Source organism: Scyliorhinus torazame, chromosome 1 (assembly GCF_047496885.1).
Source record: "Scyliorhinus torazame isolate Kashiwa2021f chromosome 1, sScyTor2.1, whole genome shotgun sequence".
Lineage (NCBI taxonomy): Eukaryota > Metazoa > Chordata > Chondrichthyes > Carcharhiniformes > Scyliorhinidae > Scyliorhinus > Scyliorhinus torazame.
In genome coordinates this window covers 116,257,239-116,280,431 of record NC_092707.1, presented here as the reverse complement: position 1 = coordinate 116,280,431, position 23,193 = coordinate 116,257,239, and the positions used below count along the sequence as shown (strand labels likewise).

At 47.9% G+C, this 23,193-nt stretch overlaps 1 protein-coding gene across 4 annotated transcripts in view; it reads right to left on the bottom strand.

Moving 5' to 3' along the window:
• Window positions 1-23,193, bottom strand: part of LOC140411179 (myotubularin-related protein 9-like) — a 104,710-nt gene that overhangs the window by 15,898 nt on the left and 65,619 nt on the right. For all 4 annotated transcript variants that reach the window (XM_072500273.1, XM_072500279.1, XM_072500293.1 and 1 more), the window contains 4 exons: window positions 21,462-21,623; window positions 19,863-20,004; window positions 18,448-18,668; window positions 6,986-7,137 (listed from right to left, as the gene is read on the bottom strand). In XM_072500273.1, the coding sequence (XP_072356374.1) occupies window positions 6,986-7,137; window positions 18,448-18,668; window positions 19,863-20,004; window positions 21,462-21,623 (677 nt within the window). The remainder of the gene's footprint in view (window positions 1-6,985; window positions 7,138-18,447; window positions 18,669-19,862; window positions 20,005-21,461; window positions 21,624-23,193) is intronic.

Sequence of the window (23,193 nt, the reverse complement as noted above, 5' to 3'; positions counted from 1 at the left end):
CCAGTGTACCAGCATAATCGATGTCTATTCTCTGCCATGGCTGTGTTGGCCATTCCCACGGATGCAATGGTTGTAAAGGTGGAATGTTCCTTAGTTTTGCACAAGATTGCCATTGCCCAACTTACTCTTCAATTTGATCTTCTTGGCCACCAAAAATAACTTCATGCCAATTTTCTCATCCTCACACCAGGATGTCCCTCATGTAGTTGGTCAAGGATTCTCATACATAAGCACAGAGTAATAATCACAGATTCTCCACAATCGAACTCCATTCTGAACTGTCAGCTCAAGTCTTCATGTGATGTTGGCTTGAGGTCTGGATTTTTCCAATGAATGTCTCACAGCGTTCCTTTTTGGTCCAAGTCCAGCACCCACCCTGCACATCTTTTGGGTTGTGGGGGCGAAACCCACGCAAGCAGGGGGAGAATGTGCAAACTCCACAGGGACAGTGACCCAGAGCTGGGATCAAACCTGGGTCCTCGGCACCTTGTGATGGCAGTGCTAACCATTGCGCCACTGTGCACCTTCCCCATTAGTGGATTGATTTTTGTATATCTTTGAACTTGAGATGAAGTCACAGGTACACTATTCACACGGGAAATATAAAATATTGATGACATTTTCTTCTGGGTCATGCTTGACTTGTAACGGCAATCATGATAAAGCATCAGCATTTACATGGTGCTCTGACTTATAATTCTGGGTATCATTTCTTTTTTATTTAATGTACCCAATTATTTTTTTCCAATTTAAGGGGCAATTTAGCATGGTCAGTCCACCTACCCTGCACATCTTTGGGTTGTGGAGGTGACACCCACGCAGACATGGGGAGAATGTGCAAACTCCACATGGACAATGCCATGGGGCCGTGACCGAATCTGGGTCTTCGGCGCCATGAGGCAGCAGTGCTAACCACTGCACCACCCATGCCACCCGATATTGTATGTCATGGGCGGGATTCCCCCTTCTGGGTACTAAGTCCCCATGCCCGCCAGAAAACGGGCGAGAATCACTCTGGACCTTTTCCTAGAAAGTCCGGAGTGATTCTCCATCTTCAAGGTGGCCAGCAGGGCCCGATGTGCGTCCCGCAGCTCCGGCTGCTGGCGGGGCCCTGCAGTTACGCCCACACGGTATGCATGCACACAGCGGCCGGCCGCAGGTCCATGCATGCACGCGGCGGCTGTCTTCACGCCTTTCCCTGCGCAACATGGCGGTGCCCTACAGGGGCCCGGCGCGGAGGAACATAGGCCCCCCTGGAATGAGCGTGCCCGCTGATTGGTTGCCACCGATCGCGGGCCTGGCCACCGCGAGAGCCCCCCCCCCCCGAGTTGGATCCCCCACCCCCCCCACCAGGACAGCCCCCGCAGCCAGAACGTCGGGGTCCCGCTGGGTGGGACCACATGTGAACCACGCCAGCGGGACTCGGTGGCACTCGGCGGGCACTCGGCACATCAAGCGCGGAGAATCGCCGAGGGGGCCACTTTCAACGGCCCCCGACCAGCGGCGCGTTGATCCCGTGCGCGCAACTGGTGGTGATTCTCCGGTCGCTGGAGAATCGCGCGCCGGCGTGGGAGTTTATTTTGGGTAATTCTCCGCCCCCACGCCGAGCGAGATTTCAGCGCGGAGGATCAGAGAATCCCTCCCCATATGTTTGTGCCGCCAATATCAATGACCATCTGTACAAGTGTGGTAGTCTGTATTAGGGGTATTACGGTTGAGGCTGTAAGACCATTGGTGTGGGAGGTACCTGAGACATGAAGATCATTGGTGAAGCCTGCCTGCTGGTTCCGCCCAGTAAGGCGGAGTATAAGAGTCTGTGTCTCCCTAGCAGCTGCATTCTGTACCTGCGCTGCTGGGGGAAACATCTAGTCCAATAAAGCCTTCAATTGTCATCCAATCTCACTTCTGGAGTTATTGATCGAGCATCAACAAGTTACTAGCTGCCAAGGCAGGTATACATTTATACGGGCCAATAATTGTAGTCAAGCTTCAATGATCCATCAAAAGTGCAAAATGACGCCAATAAAGATAATGGTGAAATCTTCTTACATCAAAAATAATGCTCAAAGGTGCTTTTTCTAGCTGAGCATAATTAATTTCTGTGCTAGTAATTTCTGTGAAGCAAGTGCTATCTGTCCTTCCTCGCCTGAAGACATAGTGTGCGAGACGACTGCACCAACCCCATAGGGTGGCACATTGCAAGCTAATTGCAACTTAATTTGGGGATTATAATGAACAAACAGCTCTGACTTCAGTAAAATTTCTTTCACTTCACTTTGCATTTTCACATTCTTCTGACCAGTGCCATACTGTTTGACACATAGCAACGTGTATAAAGGCATCAATTGTGTTGCTAAATCCAACACAAATTTACCATTATAATTGATCAATCCAAAAAACAACCTTAATTGTGACACATTTTGAGGACGTGGTGCTTTTAAAATTGCTGACATTTTATTTGGCTCTTTGGGTAGATGATGTGACCAAGGTAATTTATGGATAACTTGAAGAAGTCACACTTTTCCTTCTTAACTCTCAGGTTGTGGCTCAGTAACCGCTTCAAGGTAGTTTCTAAATTCTCCAAGTGTTCCCGATCACTTGAACTGGTGCTGAGTACGTCATCTAAATGACACTGCCCTCCCATTCAACCCTCTTGGAATTTCACAGATTATCACAGAATTTACAGTGCTGAAGGAGGCCATTCGGCCCATCGAGTCTGCACCGGCTCTTGGAAAGAGCACCCTACCCAAGGTCAACACCTCCACCCTATCCCCATAACTCAGTGACCCCACCCAACATTAAGGGCAATTGTGGTTACTGAGGGCAATTTATCATGGCCAATCCACCTAACCCGCACATCTTTGGACTGTGGGAGGAAACCGGAGCACCCGGAGGAAACCCACGCACACACGGGGAGGATGTGCAGACTCCGCACAGACAGTGACCCAAGCCGGGAATCGAACCTGGGACCCTGGAGCTGTGAAGCAATTGTGTTATCCACAATGCTACCGTGCTGCCCTGAATTACCCAATTTGACCCATAGATCTTTGAAAAAGAGCAATTGCAGATGTTATTCCAAAATGAAGTTTTCTGGACCGAAACAGACCTTTATGCGTCACGATGGTGAGTAGTGGCTGTGGTTCGGCAGCCTCATTCATTTGCAGGTATGCTTATGAAAGATCAATTTAACTGAATTACTGTCCTCCAGAAAATTCAGCAAATAGCCCTTCAATCAACGGCAGTGGATAATGATTTACGCACAAAACTGGATTCATAGTAGTATTAAAATCTCCACAAATTCTCACTGAGCCATCCCGTTTTAATACAGGAATGATTGGTGTCACCCAATCACTTGTAACAAAAGGCTCAATGATTCCTGTCCTCAATATTCTTTCTAGTTCTTCTTCAATTTTATGCCTAATGGCATATGGCGTGGTTCTAGCTTTGAGACATTTAGGTAGTCTGTTTGGATTGATTTTTAGGTGTAGCTCAATTCCTGTCATGGAGCCTAGTGAATCATAGAACACCTTCTCATACTTCTTCAGAAGTTGTTGCAAGTTGTTCTTTGAACCCCACTAATTGATTGATTGTTTCCCAGTTAAACCTTATCTTTGCCAACCATGCTTTGCCAAATAGATCAGGAAAATTTGCATGCACAACGTGAAGAGGTAACTTCACCTCTGCCCATTTGTTTCTACTTTCATCATAGTGCATCCTTTTAATGGGAAGATTTCTTCAGTATACATCCTTAGAATCACATTTGATGGTTTTAAAGACAGATGCTTCAGCTTTTGATGATAAATTTTCTCAGGTGTTAGTGATACTGCTGCCCCTGTATCCATTTCCATTTTAATTTCATGACCTTCATGTTTTGGAAATGCCCCAAAACACCGTTGATCGCCCTGTATTGATGAAGATATATCAAACCACTGTTTCACTGTCTTTTGATATGTCTTGAACTTCATCCACTAATTTGTAAGCAAGACCAGATTGTTTACTTGTATTGTTCTTCTTGGCGTAGAGGTTTTCTGAGCCCTTTGACAATATGGTCCTTCATGTCACAGTTCTTGCATGTATTCAATTTACTCCAGCATTCCATCACTGAGTGTCCACCCTGTCTACAACGATGACATGGTGGCACCTTTATAGTCCTTTCCCCTGAGGTATCCATTTTGTGCATCAGACCCTATCTGTGAAGCGTCCTTTATTGCTATCTCCATAGATGTGGCAATGTCCACAGCAGCTCTTACAGTTAAATCACTTCCTCTGAATAGCTTCACTGTCAGGTCAGCAAACCAGCTTGTCTCGAAGAGTATCATCAAGTGTTGTACAAAATTCACAATACCTACTTCTTAAAGACACTACAAACGGTAAAATGCTTTCACCTTCTTCCTGGCTATGGCAGTGGAACCAAAACCTTTCTGCAATCAATAATGGTTTAGGAGAGAAATATCCGCCTGAAATGTTCATTCATTCACTGAAGAACTTTTCTCCTAGTTTTTCTGGTGTACAAGATTCTTTAGCAGCATAAACGTTTTACTGCCAGCTGAGCTGAGAAGTGTTGCGACCTTTAGGCCCTCCAGTGTCTGATTAACTATTGAAAACAATTGGAATCTTTCTTCATATGAATTCCATGTTTCATAATCCTCATCAAACGCATCCATGGCACCTGCTTTTCCGGCATTTTTGATCCTTGCTCTACTTCCGCCCTTCCGAATGTGTTGGAAAGTATGGCACAAACAATCCCTTGAACAAGCAACTAGGAAATCTTTCCATTTTATGCATGAGTATTTCGACTTTCGCACGAGTAGTGGCCTGTGCAGAGTCAGCAGACTTCAAACACCCGTTCCTCCAGCCCATGTATGTTCGCCATGTGCACGGTCTTTGCAGCCTAGATCCCACTCACTTCAATGCAAGCATGACTTCCCCGGTCTTCTGATTCACAGTTCCCACATGCTGCGACCTTGACACATCACCTGTCCCTGCATCCTTAATGCATTTTTATTAATTACTTAGTTCTAGTATTTACTTATTTATGTTGCTTTTTAATATATTTTACTAACAATTTGTGTATTATTTTGAACCTTTGCGATCGAATAGAACATACCCATTTTTTGTTTTGTTCATGGATTACCCAACCCTGAGGAGCATTTAAGAGTCAACTACATTGCTGTGGGTCTGAAGTCACATGTCGGCCAGACCAGGTCAGGACGGTGACTTTCCTTCCCTAAAGGACATTGTGAACCAGATGGGCTTTTACCAGATGTTTTTTTATGACATTCGTTTCTTGGTCATCAGTAGACTCTTAAGTCCATATTTATATAAAATTAAATTCAAATTTCACCATCTGCCGTAGTGGGATTCGAATCCTGGTCCTCAGAGCATAAGCCTGACTATCTCGATTACTAGTCCAGCGACAATACCACTACGCTACCGCTTCCCCAGACACTTACCATGTACTCACCAAACTCTCCTTTCCTTTGAATTTAGTTACTTTTCACCCAGCATCTTAGAGCGGGATTTTCTGATCCTGAGGCTAAGTGTTGATGCCGTTGTAAACGCTGTCGCGTTTTACGATGGCGACAACATGACCGAGGAGCAGTGATCCAGTGCCCTACAGGGGGCCAGCACGGCACTGGAGTGACTCACACAGCCTCAGCTGCCGATACCGGCTTCAAACGGGTGCCACGGGTCTGCGCATGCGCGCTACGGCTGGCGTGAACTCCTCCATGTGCGCTACAGCTGGCGTGAACTCGCGCATGCGCGCTACAGCTGGCGTGAACTCGCGCATGCGCGCTATGGCTGGCGTGAACTCGTGCATGCGCGTTACGGCTGGCGTGAACTCGCGCATGCGCGCTACAGCTGGCGTGAACTCGCGCATGCGCTCTACAGCTGGCGTGAACTCGCGCATGCGCGCTACGGCCTGTGTGAACTCGCACATGCCTTCTCCGAGCCGGCCCCGACGTAACATGGTGGAGAGCTACAGGGGCCCTGCGTGGAGGAACATAGGCCCCCACCAGGACAAGCTGGCCTGCCGATCGGTGGCCACTCGGCCCATCGCACGCGGAAATTGCCGGGGGGAGGGCCGCGTAGAACGGCCCCCGATCGGCGCCGCGCCAACACCAATGGCGCCAGTTCTCCAGTCATCGGAGAATCGACGGATCGGAGTCAGAGCAGCATCGCGTGAATCGCGCCCCCCCCCACCGACGATTCTCCGACCTGGCCCGGGGTCGGAGAATCCCGCCCTTAATTTGTCAACTCTCTCTAAACGACTGTCAACTCTCTCTAAATGTCAGCATTGCTGATGTTTCCATGGCTGTTTCACCATTACTATTCTCATCGCTTTTCCCAGAACTTCAACTCCTTAACTAAGTAAATTCTGCAATTGTTTTCCAACATTTCAGATGTTATTTGTGTGGCAAAAAACTGGACATTGGTCATGTCTGTTCCCTCATGGGGGAATGACGACACCAGAGTCCGTTCATAGACTTCTTGAAGCACAGTGGCATTGGCAAAGGAGAGAACAATAGACAAGAGAGAAACACGGGTAGTAGTGGGAGTTTGAGAAATAGAGAGAGAGAGGGGAGAAGGAGAGAACGGGAGAAAGAAAGAATTAGTATTTATAAACAATCTTTTACAACCTCAAGATGACTCAAGTACGCCACGGTTAATAAAATATTTAGAAGTGTAATCACTGTTGTAATGTAGGAAACATAGCAGCCAATTTGTGCACAGCAAGCTCCCACAAACAGCAATGTCATCATGACATTTGTTTTTTTACTGATGGTGATCGGAGGGTAAATATTGGTCCTTTGCTGTTCTCTGAAATAGTGCCACTTTGAGAGCGAAGGCAGAATCTAGTTTAAAGTCTCATCCAAAATCTGTTTCCTGTCACCTGCTGCACCAGCTGATAGATGCGCCAGAGAGAGCAGGCAAACAGGGGAATACAGGATGCCGGTTTGCTGAATATTTTAATCAGACATACCTTGCCAAAGTTGCAAGCTCTGTGGAGCTACTGATGGCCAAATGGTGAAGTTGTTTCTTTCATACAGAGGATTAACATAGTGTTTTCGCTCAGAAGGGCTATTCATCCGAGCCCAAATGGAAATTGTCTGTTCCTTCACATTCAGGGTAAACCTGCAAACAAGGGAGAAAATATTCCAAAAGTGAATGTACTTTCCAGAGTGTTTCTCTTATCATTTCTCTCTATTTTCTGCCAATTGTTGCAAACTTGGGGTATGGGATAAAATTCGATACAACAAATGTGTTTTACTCTCTTCTAATTTACAAATGAAACAAGTGGCAAGAATTAGGATACAATAACAATATTGCTCATTAATTGCACCGATTGAGAGTCTGAGACATCGACTCTGCTGCTGATTAGTTTGAAACCTCCTTTTCTGGGAGTTGAAATAAAATGGCAATTTATAAATCAGGTCCTCAATTAATCTGCTAATTTATCTTTGATCATTGTGTTAGGTTTTATACCAGATAATATCAACTGTCACTAAGTAAATCTTCCTTTTTATACATTGGTTAGAAGTAAAATATTTTCGCAGTAGTAACTCTGTTTTGTGCTAAACACACTGCTCTTTCTAAAAGGCAGGAAGATTATATTCATATCACACAAGTGCCAGGCAATGACCATCTCCTACAAGAGCAGCACGGTAGCATTGTGGATAGCACAATTGCTTCACAGCTCCAGGGTCCCAGGTTCGATTCCGGCTTGGGTCACTGTCTGTGCGGAGTCTGCACATCCTCCCCGTGTGTGCGTGGGTTTCCTCCGGGTGCTCCGGTTTCCTCCCACAGTCCAAAGATGTGCAGGTTAGGTGGATTGACCATGATAAATTGCCCTTAGTGTCCAAAATTGCCCTTAGTATTAGGTGTGGTTACTGGGTTATGGGGATAGGGTGGAGGTGTTGATCTTGGGTAGGGTGCTCTTTCCAAGAGCCAGTGCAGACTCGATGGGCCAAATGGCCTCCTTCTGCACTCTAAATTCTATGAAAGAGAGGATCTAACCATCGCCCCTTGACATTCAAAGGCATTACCATAGCTGAACCCCCACAATCAACATCCTGGGGATTACCATTGATCAGAATCTGAACTGGACTAGCCACATTAATACTGTGGCTACCAGGGGAGGTCAAAGGCTAGGAATCCTACAGCGAGTAATTCACCTCCTGACGCCCCCCCCCCCCCCCCAAAAGCCTGTCCACCATCTACAAGGCACAAATAATGAAATATTCTCCACTTGCCTGGATGAATGCAGTTCCAACAACACTCAAGAAGCTCAACACCATCAGGGACAAAGCAGCCCTCTTGATTGCTCCCCTTCCACAAACATTCAAGCCCTCCACCACTGACGAACAGTGGCAGCCGTGTGTACCATCCACAAGATGCACTGCAGTAACTCACCAAGATTCTGAGACAGCACCGTCCAAACCCACGACCACTGCCATCTCAAAGGACAAGAGCAGCAGATACCCGGAAGCCCCACCACCTAGAGGTTCCCCTCCAAGTCACTCACCACCATGGAAATATATTGCCGTTCCTTCACTGTTACTGGGGCAAAATCCAGGAATTCCCTCTCGAAAAGCAGAGTGGGTGTACCTACACAGCAGTTCAAGAAGGCAATTCACCACCACTTGCTGAAGGGCAACTAGGGATGGGCAATAAATGCTGGCCGAACCAGTGACGCCCACATCCCATAAATGTTTTTATTTTAAAAAGAGACTCAAGGAGCAAAGACATTTTATATTGATGGTGAGGTTCCATGATGTTCAGAGAGAGCCCTTGGGTCTCTGAGTGTCCTTCTCATCTTTTTATATGGACCTGGGTGGGGAGTCAATAGGCAGCAGTACCTGTCTTCTATGTCTTTGATTATCCATTTTAGGACTTAGGAAAAGTCATCTCTGGAAAGTCACCTGAGATATAGGACAAGGTTTTACTGGAATAAACCATATAGCCGCATGCAAGTTAGATTAGTTTGTGCATATTTCGTTTTTAAAGTTTTTTGCCCACAAAATTACTGGAAATGTTGGTCCGTGATAACAACATGCATTGTGAAAGTGAAATTATTCTTTTCAGCAAAGTATGGCCATGGAATTCACTGAATTTGTATATATTTTTAAATAAATTTAGAGTACCCAATTCTATTTTTGTTTCCAAATAAGGGGCAATTTAGCATGGCCAATCCACTTATCCTGCAGATCTTTGGGTTTGTGGAAGTGGGACCCACGCAGACACGGGTTGAATGTGCAAACTCCACACAGACAGTGACCTGCTGCCGGGATCGAACCCAGGTCCTCGGCGCCGTGAGACAGCAGTGCTAACTACTGTGGCACCATGCCGCCACACATTATTTGTATAAACAGATATTGCCCATGTTGTGAATAGCACAGACTTGTTGCCAGCAGCGCGATATCAATATAAAAGTGTCATGATTTGCAGAAGAGACAGTCAAGCCTCTTTCGTGTAACATCGTTGCCAAATCACATTAAAAAGGCTTGATCCAAACTGTAATGATACTGACCATTTCTGCTCTCTCTGACACATTCCCAGTTACAATTCCCCAATTGACAATTTTACTTGCCTGAAATGTGCCAGATCTCCAAGAGGAGATAACAACAAATGTGACCATTTCCTCTTTCATAGTGGTGCAGTGATGGTATTGTCACTGCGCTAGTAGTACAGAGACCCAGGGTACTACTCCGGGGACCAGGTTTGAATCCCACCATAGCAGATGGTGAAATTTGAATTCAATAATTACAAGACTATTAATTAGCATAAAGCCATTGTCGGTAGTGTTAAAATCTCCATCTAGGGAAGGAAATCTACCATCCTTGCCTGGCCTGGCCTACATGTGGCTCCAGACCCTCAATAATGTGGTTGACGCTTAACTGCCCTCTGAAATGGCTGAGCAAACCATTCAGTTCAAGGGCAATTAGGGATGGGCAACAAATGCCGGCCTGTCAGCGATGCCACATCCCATGATAGAATAAAGAAAAAAAAAGATGTTGAAATCTAAATCTGCTTCCTCGGTCAAAGTGAAAGGACCAATCTGAGATGCACTGTGTGAAGCAACTCCCTCTGATGTGTCACTGAATGACTGGAGGATGGACGGTCCACCAGGAACTATGCTTTCCCACTAGAGAGCCAACTCGCTTCATTGGCAAAATGTATTTATTAAATGGAATTATTGGCCATTGTGATCACTTTGGATAATGGAAAATAACAGATCATTGGGAATTCCAAAATCTGCTAAATTTGTGTTTTATTTTGAATGTGGAAGATATTTTTTCTTTCTGGTAGGTTCCCACTAGTCTCCAAACTTAATACTGCCATGTTGGTTATTCAAGAATGTGGGTAGCAGAATCTTGACTAATCATTGTATTCCTGTAGATTTAGGAAATCTGAAACCAAGGTCATGTCATACACGGCCTTTATATTGGACACCATCTTGAATCAAAGGCAAATTCTGATTCTCTTATTGTTCCACCCTCACTCACTGGAATACTGGTAGCTGTGTCTTAACTTCTGTTAAACTTGACTTTTTGGTGTTTGGCTCGTCTATACTAAAGCTAAGGAAGTAATTTATTGCACGAGTAAGATTTCACACTTCCCGTTGCCGACTGAATGTATGGCTTTTCCCAGAACCAACGAGGAAACGGAATTGAATTAGACACAAAATGGTGAATTGACTTCCATGTAATTGGCATTTTAGCAAGACAGTTAACAGGAGATCATCATTGGGTAGGGTACAGTCAGGGCAGATGTCTCTCAGAGAGTTCAGTGAGGCCCAGGCCATACAGCCATAGAGTCCTAGAGGACTGAAAAAGCCCTTCGGCCCATCACATCTGCCGGTCAAAAACAACCACCGAACTATTCTAATTCCATTTTCCAGCACTTGGCCCATAGCCTTGTAGGACTTGGGATCGCAAGTGCACATCTAAATACTTCTTGGATGTTATGAGGGACTCTGCCTCCACCACCCTTTCAGGCAGCAAGTTCCAAACTCCCACCACCCTCTGGGTAAAAAACCTTTTCCTCACAGCCTCTTTAAACCTCCTGCTCCTTACCTTAAATCTCTGCCCCCTGGTCATTGATCCCTCCACCAAGGGAAAATATTTCTTCCTGTCGACTCTATCTATGCCCCTCATAATTTTATACATCTCAATCATGTCTGCCTCAGTCTCCTCTGCTCCAAGGAAAACAACCTCAGTCTATCCAATCTCTCATTAATAACTAAAACTCTCCAGTCCAGGCTGTCATGATATTCAAACACACACATCATGATGGACACAGCAACAGGCAAATCAGAGCACACAACACCACAACCAATCACACACAAGGACACCAACCACATAAAAAGCACGAGCACGACACCTAGTGGTCAGTAGGTCTGGGGACAAAGACACGGACAAGACCTGTTACAAGATCACAAACAGGGAATCCCCACGTGCAGAGTATCAAGACAAAACTGTACAAAGAAAGTTTAAATAAAATAGCGTTGTACCATATACAACCGTGTTGGCTCATCTGTGTGTCAGAACGCCCAACACCACATGGTACAGGAGTGGATCGATACCTGCCAACTAACCTGCCATTCTGGACATGGACCGCACCGACAAACCGCAGCCGTTGCAAGTCGCGGGGAACCTAGGTACCAATTGGAAGCTCTTCAGGCAGCGATTTGACCTGTACATCCGAGCCACCGAAAAACAGAGTGCCTCGGATGAAACGAAGATTGCAATGCTCCTCTTCTACGCAGGTCGGCACGCCCTCGACGTCTTCAACTCACTGGTGTTCAAAGAAGGCGAAAACCAATCCAAGTATGACACGGTCATCCTCAAACTGGACCAGCACTTTAAGGTTGAAGTGAATGAAAGTTTTGAAAGATACCTCTTTCAGCAACGCCTGCAAGGTAAGGAGGAGCTTTTTCAACCCTTTTTGACGCACCTCCGAAGTCCTGCGGTTACGGCAGCACCACAGAGTCCATGATCAGGGACCAGATTGTTTTTGGCGTTGCCTCTAGTGGCCTACGCCAGCAGCTTCTTAAAATAAAAAGCCTCACCTTAGCGTCTGCTGTGGAAGCCTGTGTCCTCCACGAAAATGCTACCTGCCGTTTTGCCCGATTTCAGGCGTCCGAGTTGGCACGGAGGGGGTCCCCAGCCGTCGAATCGGCAAGCCAGGCCGCCCACGACGCCGAACGCATCCAGGCCGTCGATTACTTCCCGACCCACGGCCCGGACGACAGCGGCCGTTTCCCGCGCTTTTCGCGGTGTCCCGCGATGGTGCGCGCCAAAAATAACGGCCACATCGAGGGACGCACTGCGCAGGCGCGCCCACCGCAAGATCGCACTGCGCATGCGCAGTGGCGCAACGAACGCCGTGACGTCATGACGTGCGGCAATTGTGGAGCTGTACATTTAAAAGGGCAATGTCCTGCAAAAAACCGACAGTGCCTCAGATGTGGCAAGATGGGCCACTATGCTGCCCACTGTCGTTCGGCTCAACCCATGGATCCTGCACATCCCCGACAATCTCGCAGACAAGTCAGGACCGTCCAGCCCATGCATCAAGACTTCCAGTTAAGTGATGCAGATGACCAGGATGCCTTCCGCGTTTCCGTCATCGATGTCAACAAGGTCAATGCCATCAATCCAGCTGATGAGTGGTGTGCCACCCTGGCGGTCAACCAATCGCGCGTCACCTTCCGTCTGGACACCGGCGCATCCGCCAACCTGATTGCACATTCTGCATTCCAGGCCATGAAGGTCAAACCACCCATCACGCCATCCCGGCTCAAGATGGTTGATTATAACGGGAACGTCATCCCGTCCATAGGATCTTGCCAGCTACAGATAACTCACAAGATGTACACGGCCACACTCCCCTTCGAAGTTGTCGGCTCATCAAAAGACTCGTTACTGGGCGCACAGGCGTGTAAGGTCCTTCACCTGGTACAGCGCATTATGTCTCTCTCTCCAGATGAGATATCCGACTTCCCGGATGCTGAGTTCCACGCAAATCTCCATTCCCTCCTTGCTCACAACCAGGAGGTTTTTGAAGGCATGGGGACATTGCCATACACGTACAAGATTCGACTCAAACCGGACGCCATCCCTGTCGTTCACACACCTCGCAGGGTTCCTGCGCCACTCAAAGACCGCCTCAAGTTACAACTGCAGGATCTTCAGGACCAAGGGGTCCTATCCAGGGTCACGGAGCCCACGCCATGGGTCAGCTCCATGGTCTGTGTAAAGAAGCCCTCTGGCGAGCTCCGCATATGTATAGATCCTAAAGATCTGAATAACAACATCATGCGGGAACACTATCCCATCCCGAAACGAGAGGACCTCACCAGCGAGCCAAAATATTTACCAAATTGGATGCGTCCAAAGGATTTTGGCAGATCCAATTGGACCCGGCCAGCCGAAGGCTATGCACATTCAACACCCCTTTTGGCAGATTCTGCTACAACCGGATGCCATTCGGCATCATTTCAGCATCTGAAGTTTTCCACCACATTATGGAGCAGATGATGGAAGGCATCAAAGGGGTACGTGTATATGTGGACGATATCATCATTTGGTCCACCACTCCGCAGGAACACATGCATCGTCTACGACGTGTCTTCACCCGCATACGACAAAATGGCCTGCGTCTCAACCGCGCCAAGTGTGCCTTCGGCCAGATGGAGCTGAAATTCCTCGGGGACCACATCTCACGATCAGGGGTCCGTCCCGATGCAGACAAAGTTAGCGCCATCACAGCCATGCCACGGCCGGCTGACAAGAAGGCTGTCCTAAGATTCCTGGGCATGGTCAACTTCCTTGGGAAGTTCATTCCCAACCTGGCTTCTCGTACAACGAATATGCGCCATCTCGTAAAAAAATCAACAGAATTCCACTGGCAGCAATCGCATCAGCTGGAATGGGAGGAGCTCAAGCACAAACTGGTCACGGCACCAGTGCTGGCGTTCTTTGACACGACTCGCCCTACAAAGATCTCAACAGACGCCAGCCAATCTGGTATTGGAGCGGTACTCCTGCAAAAAGACAGCACGTCGTCATGGGCCCCGGTTGCATATGCTTCACGAGCCATGACCCCTACCGAACAGCGCTACGCGCAAATAGAAAAAGAATGCCTGGGCTTGTTAACTGGACTGGACAAGTTCCACGACTATGTGTATGGCCTGCCACGATTTATGGTTGAAACTGACCACCGCCCCCTGGTCAACATCATTAACAAAGATCTGAACGACATGACCCCTCGCCTCCAGCGCATCTTACTTAAACTCAGGAGGTATGATTTCGAACTGATCTACACTCCGGGGAAGGATCTCATCGTGGCGGACACGCTCTCCCGAGCAGTGAGCACACCACCAGATGCGGAGGGGTTCGTGCGTCAAATTGAGGCACACGTGACTCTGACAGCAGCAAATCTGCCAGCTGATGATCCAAGTCTGGCCCACATACGCGCAGAGATGGCGACTGACCCCCTTCTGCAGCGAGTGATGCGCCACATGACGGAAGGGTGGCTCAAAGGGCAGTGCCCCCAGTTTTATAATGTGCGAGATGACCTTACCAACATAGACGGGGTCCTTATGAAATTAGACAGGATCGTTATTCCGCACAGCATGCGCCAGATGATTCTTAATCAACTACACGAAGGCCACTTGGGCGTCGAAAAATGCAGACGAAGGGCCCGAGAGGCGGTATATTGGCCGGGTATTAATGAAGACATAGCCAACATGGTGCTCAATTGCACAACCTGTCAGAGGTTTCAGCCGGCGCAACCTCCGGAGACGCTTCTACCACACGAGTTGGTGACGTCCCCCTGGGCGAAGGTGGGTGTTGACCTATTTCACGCGCTCGGCAGAGATCACATCGTTATTATAGACTACTTCTCAAACTACCCGGAAGTCATGCCTCTCCATGATCTGACGTTGTCCGCAGTCATTGGGGCCTGCAAGGAAACATTTGCTCGCCATGGCATTCCAAGGACTGTCATGTCAGACAATGGACCCTGCTTCGCCAGCCGTGAATGGTCGTCCTTTACCGCAGCATATGGTTTCACTCATGTGACATCCAGCCCTCTACATCCACAGTCGAACGGGAAGGCTGAAAAGGGCGTCCACATTGCCAAGCGGCTCCTGTGCAAGGCGGCTGCTGCCGGATCGGACTTTAACCTCGCCTTGCTGTCCTATCGATCGGCCCCGCTATCCACAGGTCTCTCGCCAGCGCAGCTCCTAATGGGTCGCTCCCTCAGGACGACGGTACCGTCCATCCTGGCACCAACAACAGACCATGAGACGGTTCTTCGGAACATGCAAATGCAGCGTGATCGCCAGAAAAGTCAGTACGACACACGAGCGACGGACCTGCCCCCCCTGTCCTCCGGGGACAAAGTATGCGTCCATCAACCGTATGGTGGCTGGTCAGCACCGGCCGAAGTCCTCCGACATGTGGCTCCCCGCTCGTTCCTGGTTCGCATGCCGGATGGTTCAGTGCGTCGCCGCAATCGGCGCGCCCTTCGCCGACTTCCACGCTTGCAGCCACACAGTACGCACACGCCAGATCCTCAACAGGCTTCCGAGGATGACTTTGTGGAGCTGCCGCAGATCACGCCCTCTCCATCGCCACCCATGGCCATGCTTCCACATCAGCCGGTGGTTCTTGACCCACCCTTGAGGCGGTCAACCCAAACTCGTCGCAAGCCCATTAGACTGGACTTATAACACCGTTCATATGTCTACCAAGTTACACAATTTTATATGATAACCTGTTGTTGTTTATCGTTCCAGATATCGTCTGACTGGACCACTGTTCAAGTTTTTTTTCTCGTTCGCATTCATGTTCTGTTATGGTACAACCTTGTTCATGTGACGCACCCGACATCGCCCCATGTAAATAGTTACGTCATATGCACATGCTGTACACAACACACACGCACTCTTAGATGCACTCACAACGCGATCATATTTATTACCACGTAGGCACATATCTTTGTAAAAAGGGGGGATGTCATGATATTCAAACACACACATCATGATGGACACACCAACAGGCAAATCAGAGCACACAACACCACAACCAATCACACACAAGGACACCAACCACATAAAAAGCACGAGCACGACACCTAGTGGTCAGTAGGTCTGGGGACAAAGACACGGACAAGACCTGTTACAAGATCACAAACAGGGAATCCCCACGTGCAGAGTATCAAGACAAAACTGTACAAAGAAAGTTTAAATAAAATAGCGTTGTACCATATACAACCGTGTTGGCTCATCTGTTTGTCAGAACGCCCAACACCACACAGGCAACATCCTGATAAATCTCCTCTGCGGCTTTTCCAGTGCTATCACATCCCTCCTATAATGTGGATTCCAGAACTGCACACAATACTCTAGCTGTGGCCTAACCAACATTTTATACAGTTCCAGCATAACCTCCCTGCTCTTAAACTCTAAGCCGCAACTAATAAAGGCAAATGTATCCTTAACCACTGAATCCACCTGCTCTGCTAGCTTAAGGGACTGGCGTACATGCACACCAAGGTCTCTCTGATCCTCGGTGCTTTCCAGAGTCCTGCTGCTTATCATGTATTCCATTGTCTTGCTTGTCCTGCCCGAGAGCATTACCTCACGCTTAACTGGATTGAATTCTGTTTGTCACTGATCAGCCCATCTGACCAGCCAATCTATATCCTCCTGTAATTCAAGACTATCCTCCTCACTATTTACAACCCCATCACTTTTCGTATCATCCACAAACTTACTGCTCAACCCTCCTACATTCATATCTAAATCAGTTATATAAACCACAAACAGCAAGGGCCCCAACACTGACTCATGTGGGACCACACTGGACACAGGATTCCAGTCAGAAAAAACACCCTTGACCATCACCCTCTGCTTCCTGCCACTCAGCCAATTTTGGATCCAATTTGCCAAATCTTCTTGGATCCCATGGGCTCTTACCTTCGCTATCAGTCTCCCATGTGGGGCCTTATCAAAAGCCTTGCTGAAGTCCAAGTAGACTATGTCTACACACTTCCCTAATCTACACACCTGGTCACCGCTTCACAAAATTCAATCAAGTTGGTCAGACATGACCTCCCCTTAACAAAACCATGCTGACTTTTCTTGATTAATCCTTGCCTCTCCAAATTCAGATTAATACTGGCTCTCAGAATTGCTTCCAATAGTTTCCCCACCATGGAAGTTAGACTGACTGGCCTGTAGTTTCCTGGTTTATCCCTTCCTCCCTTCTTGAATAATGGCACCACATTGGCTATCCTCCAGTCCTCCGGCACCTCTCCTGTGGCCAGAGAGGAATTGAAAATTATTCCCAGCACCTCTGCTATTTCCTCTCTTGCTTCACTCAGCAGCCTGGGATACATTTCATCTGGCCCTGGAGATTTGTCTACTTCTAAGCCTGCCAGACCACTCAGAACCTCCTCTCTGTCTCTGTTTATCTCTTTAATTTTATTACAGTCCTTCTCCTGAAATATTTAAACTTTTGGGTGTTATTTGAATAAAGCTGGATCATCTCCCCATTCAAACTCAGAAGAAGGACCTCCCAGCTGATGGTCAGGGTCTGAGGATGCTTGGTTCACAAGGAACCTGTCCCGGTGGTGTTGGTGCTGGGGAGGGGGGTTAAATGAGGAGGTTGCCACTGGGAGAAGGAGGTAAGGCTGTTGATGAGGAGGACAGGGATTCACTGTGAAACCCAGGGGGGAATCCCCATTCTTCCTGGCCCCCAGACTTTCCACATGAAATTAAAATGCTGATACTTGCTGTGGCGTCTTCTTGCTCCTGCCAGGATGTGTTGTCAGGTTTACTGGCCTCACGGATTTTTCAGTTAAAATGGGGTTGCGGATCAGTCATTGGGGCATTACTTGTCCAGGTAACATAGCTTTCCCCTACCCTCTGCCAGGGGCAGTCAAACATTCTTTGCTTGATCTGGGGTCAGTTAAGAGGGTGGATTTGGAATATCGCATTATACCCCCACCCCCAAAATATTACCACTCCCACCTGCACCATTCCTGTTGTATGGGTAGGGTTAAAGTCAACCTTGGTGTCTCCCACCTTTACAATCCTTTGACATTTTAAAGGACTACATTAATTACTGGGAAAACAGGAAACTGTTGTCAAGGGAAGCATGGAGCAGGTTGATGGGATAAAGGTGGGGTATATTTGGTCATCCATTGTGTAAAGAATTATTTTATTCACACCACACATGTTTATAATTTAGTTTTCAAAACATTTAACACTTTAGTAGCATCTTAAAACAAGCACGAAAAATTTGACCTATAGCAGCTAAGTCGTGAGAATATTGTTACTCAGACTGCTATTTTAAAGAACTTTACAGTGATTCACTGACAATGACCTCCGCATTAGGCGGAGTTTGGTAAAATGATTTCCTCGTACATTACCGTTCCTTTTCATTATTACACAGGAATGTCCCAAAGCAGGAGGCGTATGCATGTTCAAACAGGGTGATGAGGAACTGCTCATTGAACTGGAATGAGCAGGGGAATTGGCAGCTCATCTGCCAGCAGCAGTCAAGGAAGATGAGGAAGACTGGTGCCTCTTGCTTCAGCTTGGCATGAGAATAAGCTGAACTCGCACAGCGAAGCTGGAAAGGATGACCTGCCTGAAGAAAAGGAAAATCACAATGAGACTGAGTGCTTCAGGTAGAGCAACACTGACCTTTCACTTCTTCAAAGATATCAGAACAGAGACAACTTCAGGATCAGTGAAAGAGGAATAGCATTAATATTGTTTCTCAAAGAAAGTCTCTTCATTCTGTGTGCTTGGATAATAAATACTAGCAGGCCATTCAACCAAGTAAGGCATCACAGCTGTGCATTATCCTGTTTCCATGCAATGTAAACGTGAAGAGATTTCCCAGAAGGATTACCAGGTAGAAATCAGAAGTTGGGATTCTAGAATCATATAAAATCATAAAAACCTACACACAGAAAGAGGCCATTCGACTCATCAAATGTCTGCTGTCTCTTTCAAAGAGCAATTTATTTAATCTCATTAGCTGGTCGTCTCCCATTCTTAGCTCAACAATGCTTTGCCATTTGTAAAATACAAGCCAGTATGTTGGCTGTGAACAACTGGACCTTCCGTTGAAGGTAGCTGAGTCCCACATGATCCTCTCCACGAGAGATGTTGGGCGGGAATCTCTGGTCCCCCAGCCGTGTGTTTCTTGGCAGCGTGCCGTCTGCTGGTGGCAGGATTCTCTACTCCTGCCACAGGGGTTTCCCACTGAAGCCACCCCACGCTGCTCGGAAACCCGCAGGTGGGAGCGCACTGCCGGCAGGAAAAGAGAATTCCAACGGCCGGAGAATTCCAGCCGTTAACTGTGAATTCCCTCAATCTCTCAGGGTTCGAGAGGTAGTTGCAGCCTTCTGGATCAAAAACTTCAGAGATCATTAGTCTGCTGCTGAGCTGGAGGGTGGGGCAGGTTAGTGTGAATACCTGATGCTGTTGCTATATCAAAGATCTGAGGATCAATATTCTGGGATTCTCCGGTCCTCCAGCCGTGCTGTTCGCTGGCAGTGGAATTCTTTCTTCCCACCGCTTGTCAATGGGATTTCCCAATGAAGCCACATTCTTCCCACGCTGCCACGGTTGGGGATGCGCTGCCAGGTGGAAAAGAGAATCTCCAGCCCTGATTGCTATTTTTGCACCTTTACATATTCATACAGGCTTTATCCTTAAGGGATTAAATAGGCTGAATAGCGTCCCTGATAGGATAGACTGCACACGGTCTGTACTCAATGTGTACTCAGAGATCAAAATTTTCTTAATCATGCGTTTCTCTGATTTTACATACCTGTAACCATTCCCGTTCAATAAGTGCTTGAAAACCACTAATAGTCCTGCAGTCTGGATCCAAGATGATTTGTGCCAGAGATGTAAGTTGTAGTGTTGTGTCTCTCCCCTCAGAGCCATGGATCAGGACAGATGCTCCTTCCCTGGACAGAGTGACAGCGGAATTCGATCATTGATTCAAATATTCAGCCGTGTACTTTTTCAGGTTTAGTTACAGTTACTTAAATTAACTTTAAACCAGCTTGATGTTTAATGTTAACGCAATCAAATTCTGTGCTAAAATCCCATTTCTTTCTCCAAACAAGAAAATAGACAACACCAAACAAAATAAATGTCCTGAAGGTTTTTATAGTCAATAAATTACATTTTGAAGTTTGATCAATGTGTTGCAGGCAATCTTTAGATATTAAAATTAGTAAGCTAATGTTACGAGCACCCATTTAAATCTTGGGGAGACTGCAGCCATTGTCTTTGGACCCTATCACAAACTCAGTTCCCTAGTCAATGACTCCTTCCCTCTCCCTAAAAACTGGGAGTCTGAATCAGAACTTCCTCAATTTTGATTGTTGCCGAGCTCCAATTATATATCTCCGCCATCATTAAGACTGCGTATTCCACATCTGTAACATTGCCCGACTCTGTCTGTCTCAGTTCCTTTACTGCTGAAACCCTTGTCCATGCTTTGTTAACCCTAGACTTCACCATTTCATCAAACCCCTGCTTGGTTTTTCATGATCTTCTTGCCACAAACTTGAGGGACGGGATTCTCCGTCCCATCGGACCAGTTTTCTGGTGCAGCGCACCCCCGCCGGCAGCGGGATTCTCCGTCGTGCCAGCCGGCCAATGGGGTTTCCCACTGTGGGCAGCCCCATGCCGCCGGGAAATCCCCAGGCGTGGGTGCGCTGCCGGCGCAACGGAGAATCCCGCCAGCGGAGAATCCAGTCCGAGATCTTCCAAAACTCTGCTGCCTGTGTCAGCCTCACAACGTCCCCTTCCCCTGTTCTCACTAACCTACTGAGTTTTTCCAGCATTGTCTGTTCTCGTATAAGGCATACTAGACTGGCAGAGGCCTTTAATTTAGAAACTTATTTCAAAGTCCCATTTAGCAGTAGAATCAAGAAACAGGAAGTGTGCATTTATGCTTCACTCCTACAGGAATACTAATAATCAAATGTTTAATATAAACAAGCAAAGTTATGAAGTCCCAATATTGTAAACATTTATCCATAAAGTTATCACAAGAGGTTCTACATTTCTTGTTGCGATGGCAGTTAGGTCACTGTAACTGGTCTCAATGTTTGCGAGAGGTGTGCTTAACAAGACTCTTTCTCCTGATATCTATTAGGTGACCCTGTGAGGAAGTGTGGTTTTGTGAACACCACACAAGGGCAAGATTAGGTTTGACTGTAATGACTCACAGTTGAAGAGACTGCTGATAATCTAGTTTTACACAGGAGAAACAGACACATGGGGGAGATGGCTGCTGCCACATGGAATATGTTCAAGCAAGATAGTTCCAAGAAGAGAAAGAAGGTTGGGGAACACAAATCTCCATGGAGCTCCTGTTGTTTAAAAAGCAACTAAAGTAAGAGTCCATTACCTGTCGACACACTGTGCAGCCATACAAGCTGTTGTCAGTACAGTTTTAAGGTGGGTCAGCCATTTTGAAGTCTCCAGTTTACTGAGCCATCTGTCAATGCTATTGGATTGGTCATTGCAGGCATCAACCAACTTAATCAGGCTTTCCTGAAGGACTCTGCCTCTGCAATAAAAGAAATGCATTGAGGTCAATTAGAAAAAGCATAGTTTTGCTGACATTAATCCGTAAAAAATAATTCAGAAACCATGGGGCGTGATTCTCCACTCCCGCGCTGGTTGGGAGAATCGCCTGGGCCGCCAAAATTTCCCGGGACGCCGGTCCGACGCCATCCCGCGATTCTCCCAAGCGGCGGGAACGGCCCCGTTGAGTTCCGCGGGCCGCAGGCCGGAGAATCGCCGGAGACACCCAAAATGGCGATTCTCCGGCACCCCCACTATTCTCAGGCCCGGATGGGCCGAGCGACCAGGCCAAAACGGCGCATTCCCCCCAGCGCCGTCCACACCTGGTCGCTGCCGTCGGGAACAGCGCGGGAACGCTGGGGGGGCGTCCTGCGGGGGGGGGATCCTGCACCGGGGGGTACCTCAAATGTGGCATGGCCCGCGATCGGTGTCCACCGATCGTCGGGCCGTCCTCTCTGAAGGAGGACCTCCTTCCTTCCACGGCCCCGCAAGATCTGTCCGCCATCTTCTTGCGGGGCGGACTCAGAGAGGACGGCAACCACGCATGCACGGGTTGGCGCCGGCCAACCCGTGCAGGCGCGGGTGACACCAGTTATGCGGCGCCGGCCGCGTCATCTATGCAGCGCCGCCTTTACGCGGCGACAAGTCCTGGCGCGTGTAGATGGCGCGGCCCCGATCCTAGCCCATTGTCGGGGCCTGAATCGGTCGGGATAGGGGCCGTTTCGCACCGTCGTGAACCTCGACGGCGTTCACGCCAGCGTGGGCACTTCGGCGTGGGAGTGGAGAATCCCGCCCCATGGATTCACAAACTTCATGGATGTTCTGTCTTATTATCGTTACAGTTCTATTGACTAGATTAGAGGGATTGTGTGCCGAAAAACTCAGTGGGGGCAGTTCAGATGTGGGAAATGCACATCCACAGGTTCCATACCATATCAGGAAGGGATGTCTGGTACACTCCTCAGAGTGAAAGGCTGCATGGAAGACTCTGTCTGTTTGATGTCTGTGAAAATCTTGGCGCAAGACTTCTGTCCTGCACTGCTATAGGATACACATGCCATTGTGCAGGCACTTTCTGGGATCAATGAGCGTCAACGCCAGAGGATGTTTGGCCTCTTTGGCTCACACCAGCTGCTCCTTTATCCCAAGAAGGAAGTCAAGGGCCCTCAGGCACCCACAGGGAGGAGGATCAGCTAGTGCACACCGCACGTGATTCCGGGAGTGTCCTATCCATCCGATTCCCTCTGCTTGTGAATGCTTCAGCTCCAGCTCCACAGGCTGAGGAGGGGGGCACTACCACACAGCAGGGCCCCAAAACCAGGCCAGGGCCCTTCCCAGGTCTCAGCCCTCCAGTAAATGCCCACCAAGGTAATCAGAGAAAATAGGGCATGGCAGAAGGCAGGTTGCCTCCACTGTGGATGTTGGGCATGCACCAAGATGTTAGGGTAGAGTTAGAAAGGTTAAGAAGCTCTAGTTGCACAGTGTAAGAGCAAGCACTTGCACATAATGTTCACCTCTGTAAACAAATTCCCACTAATTACACCTTTTCAATG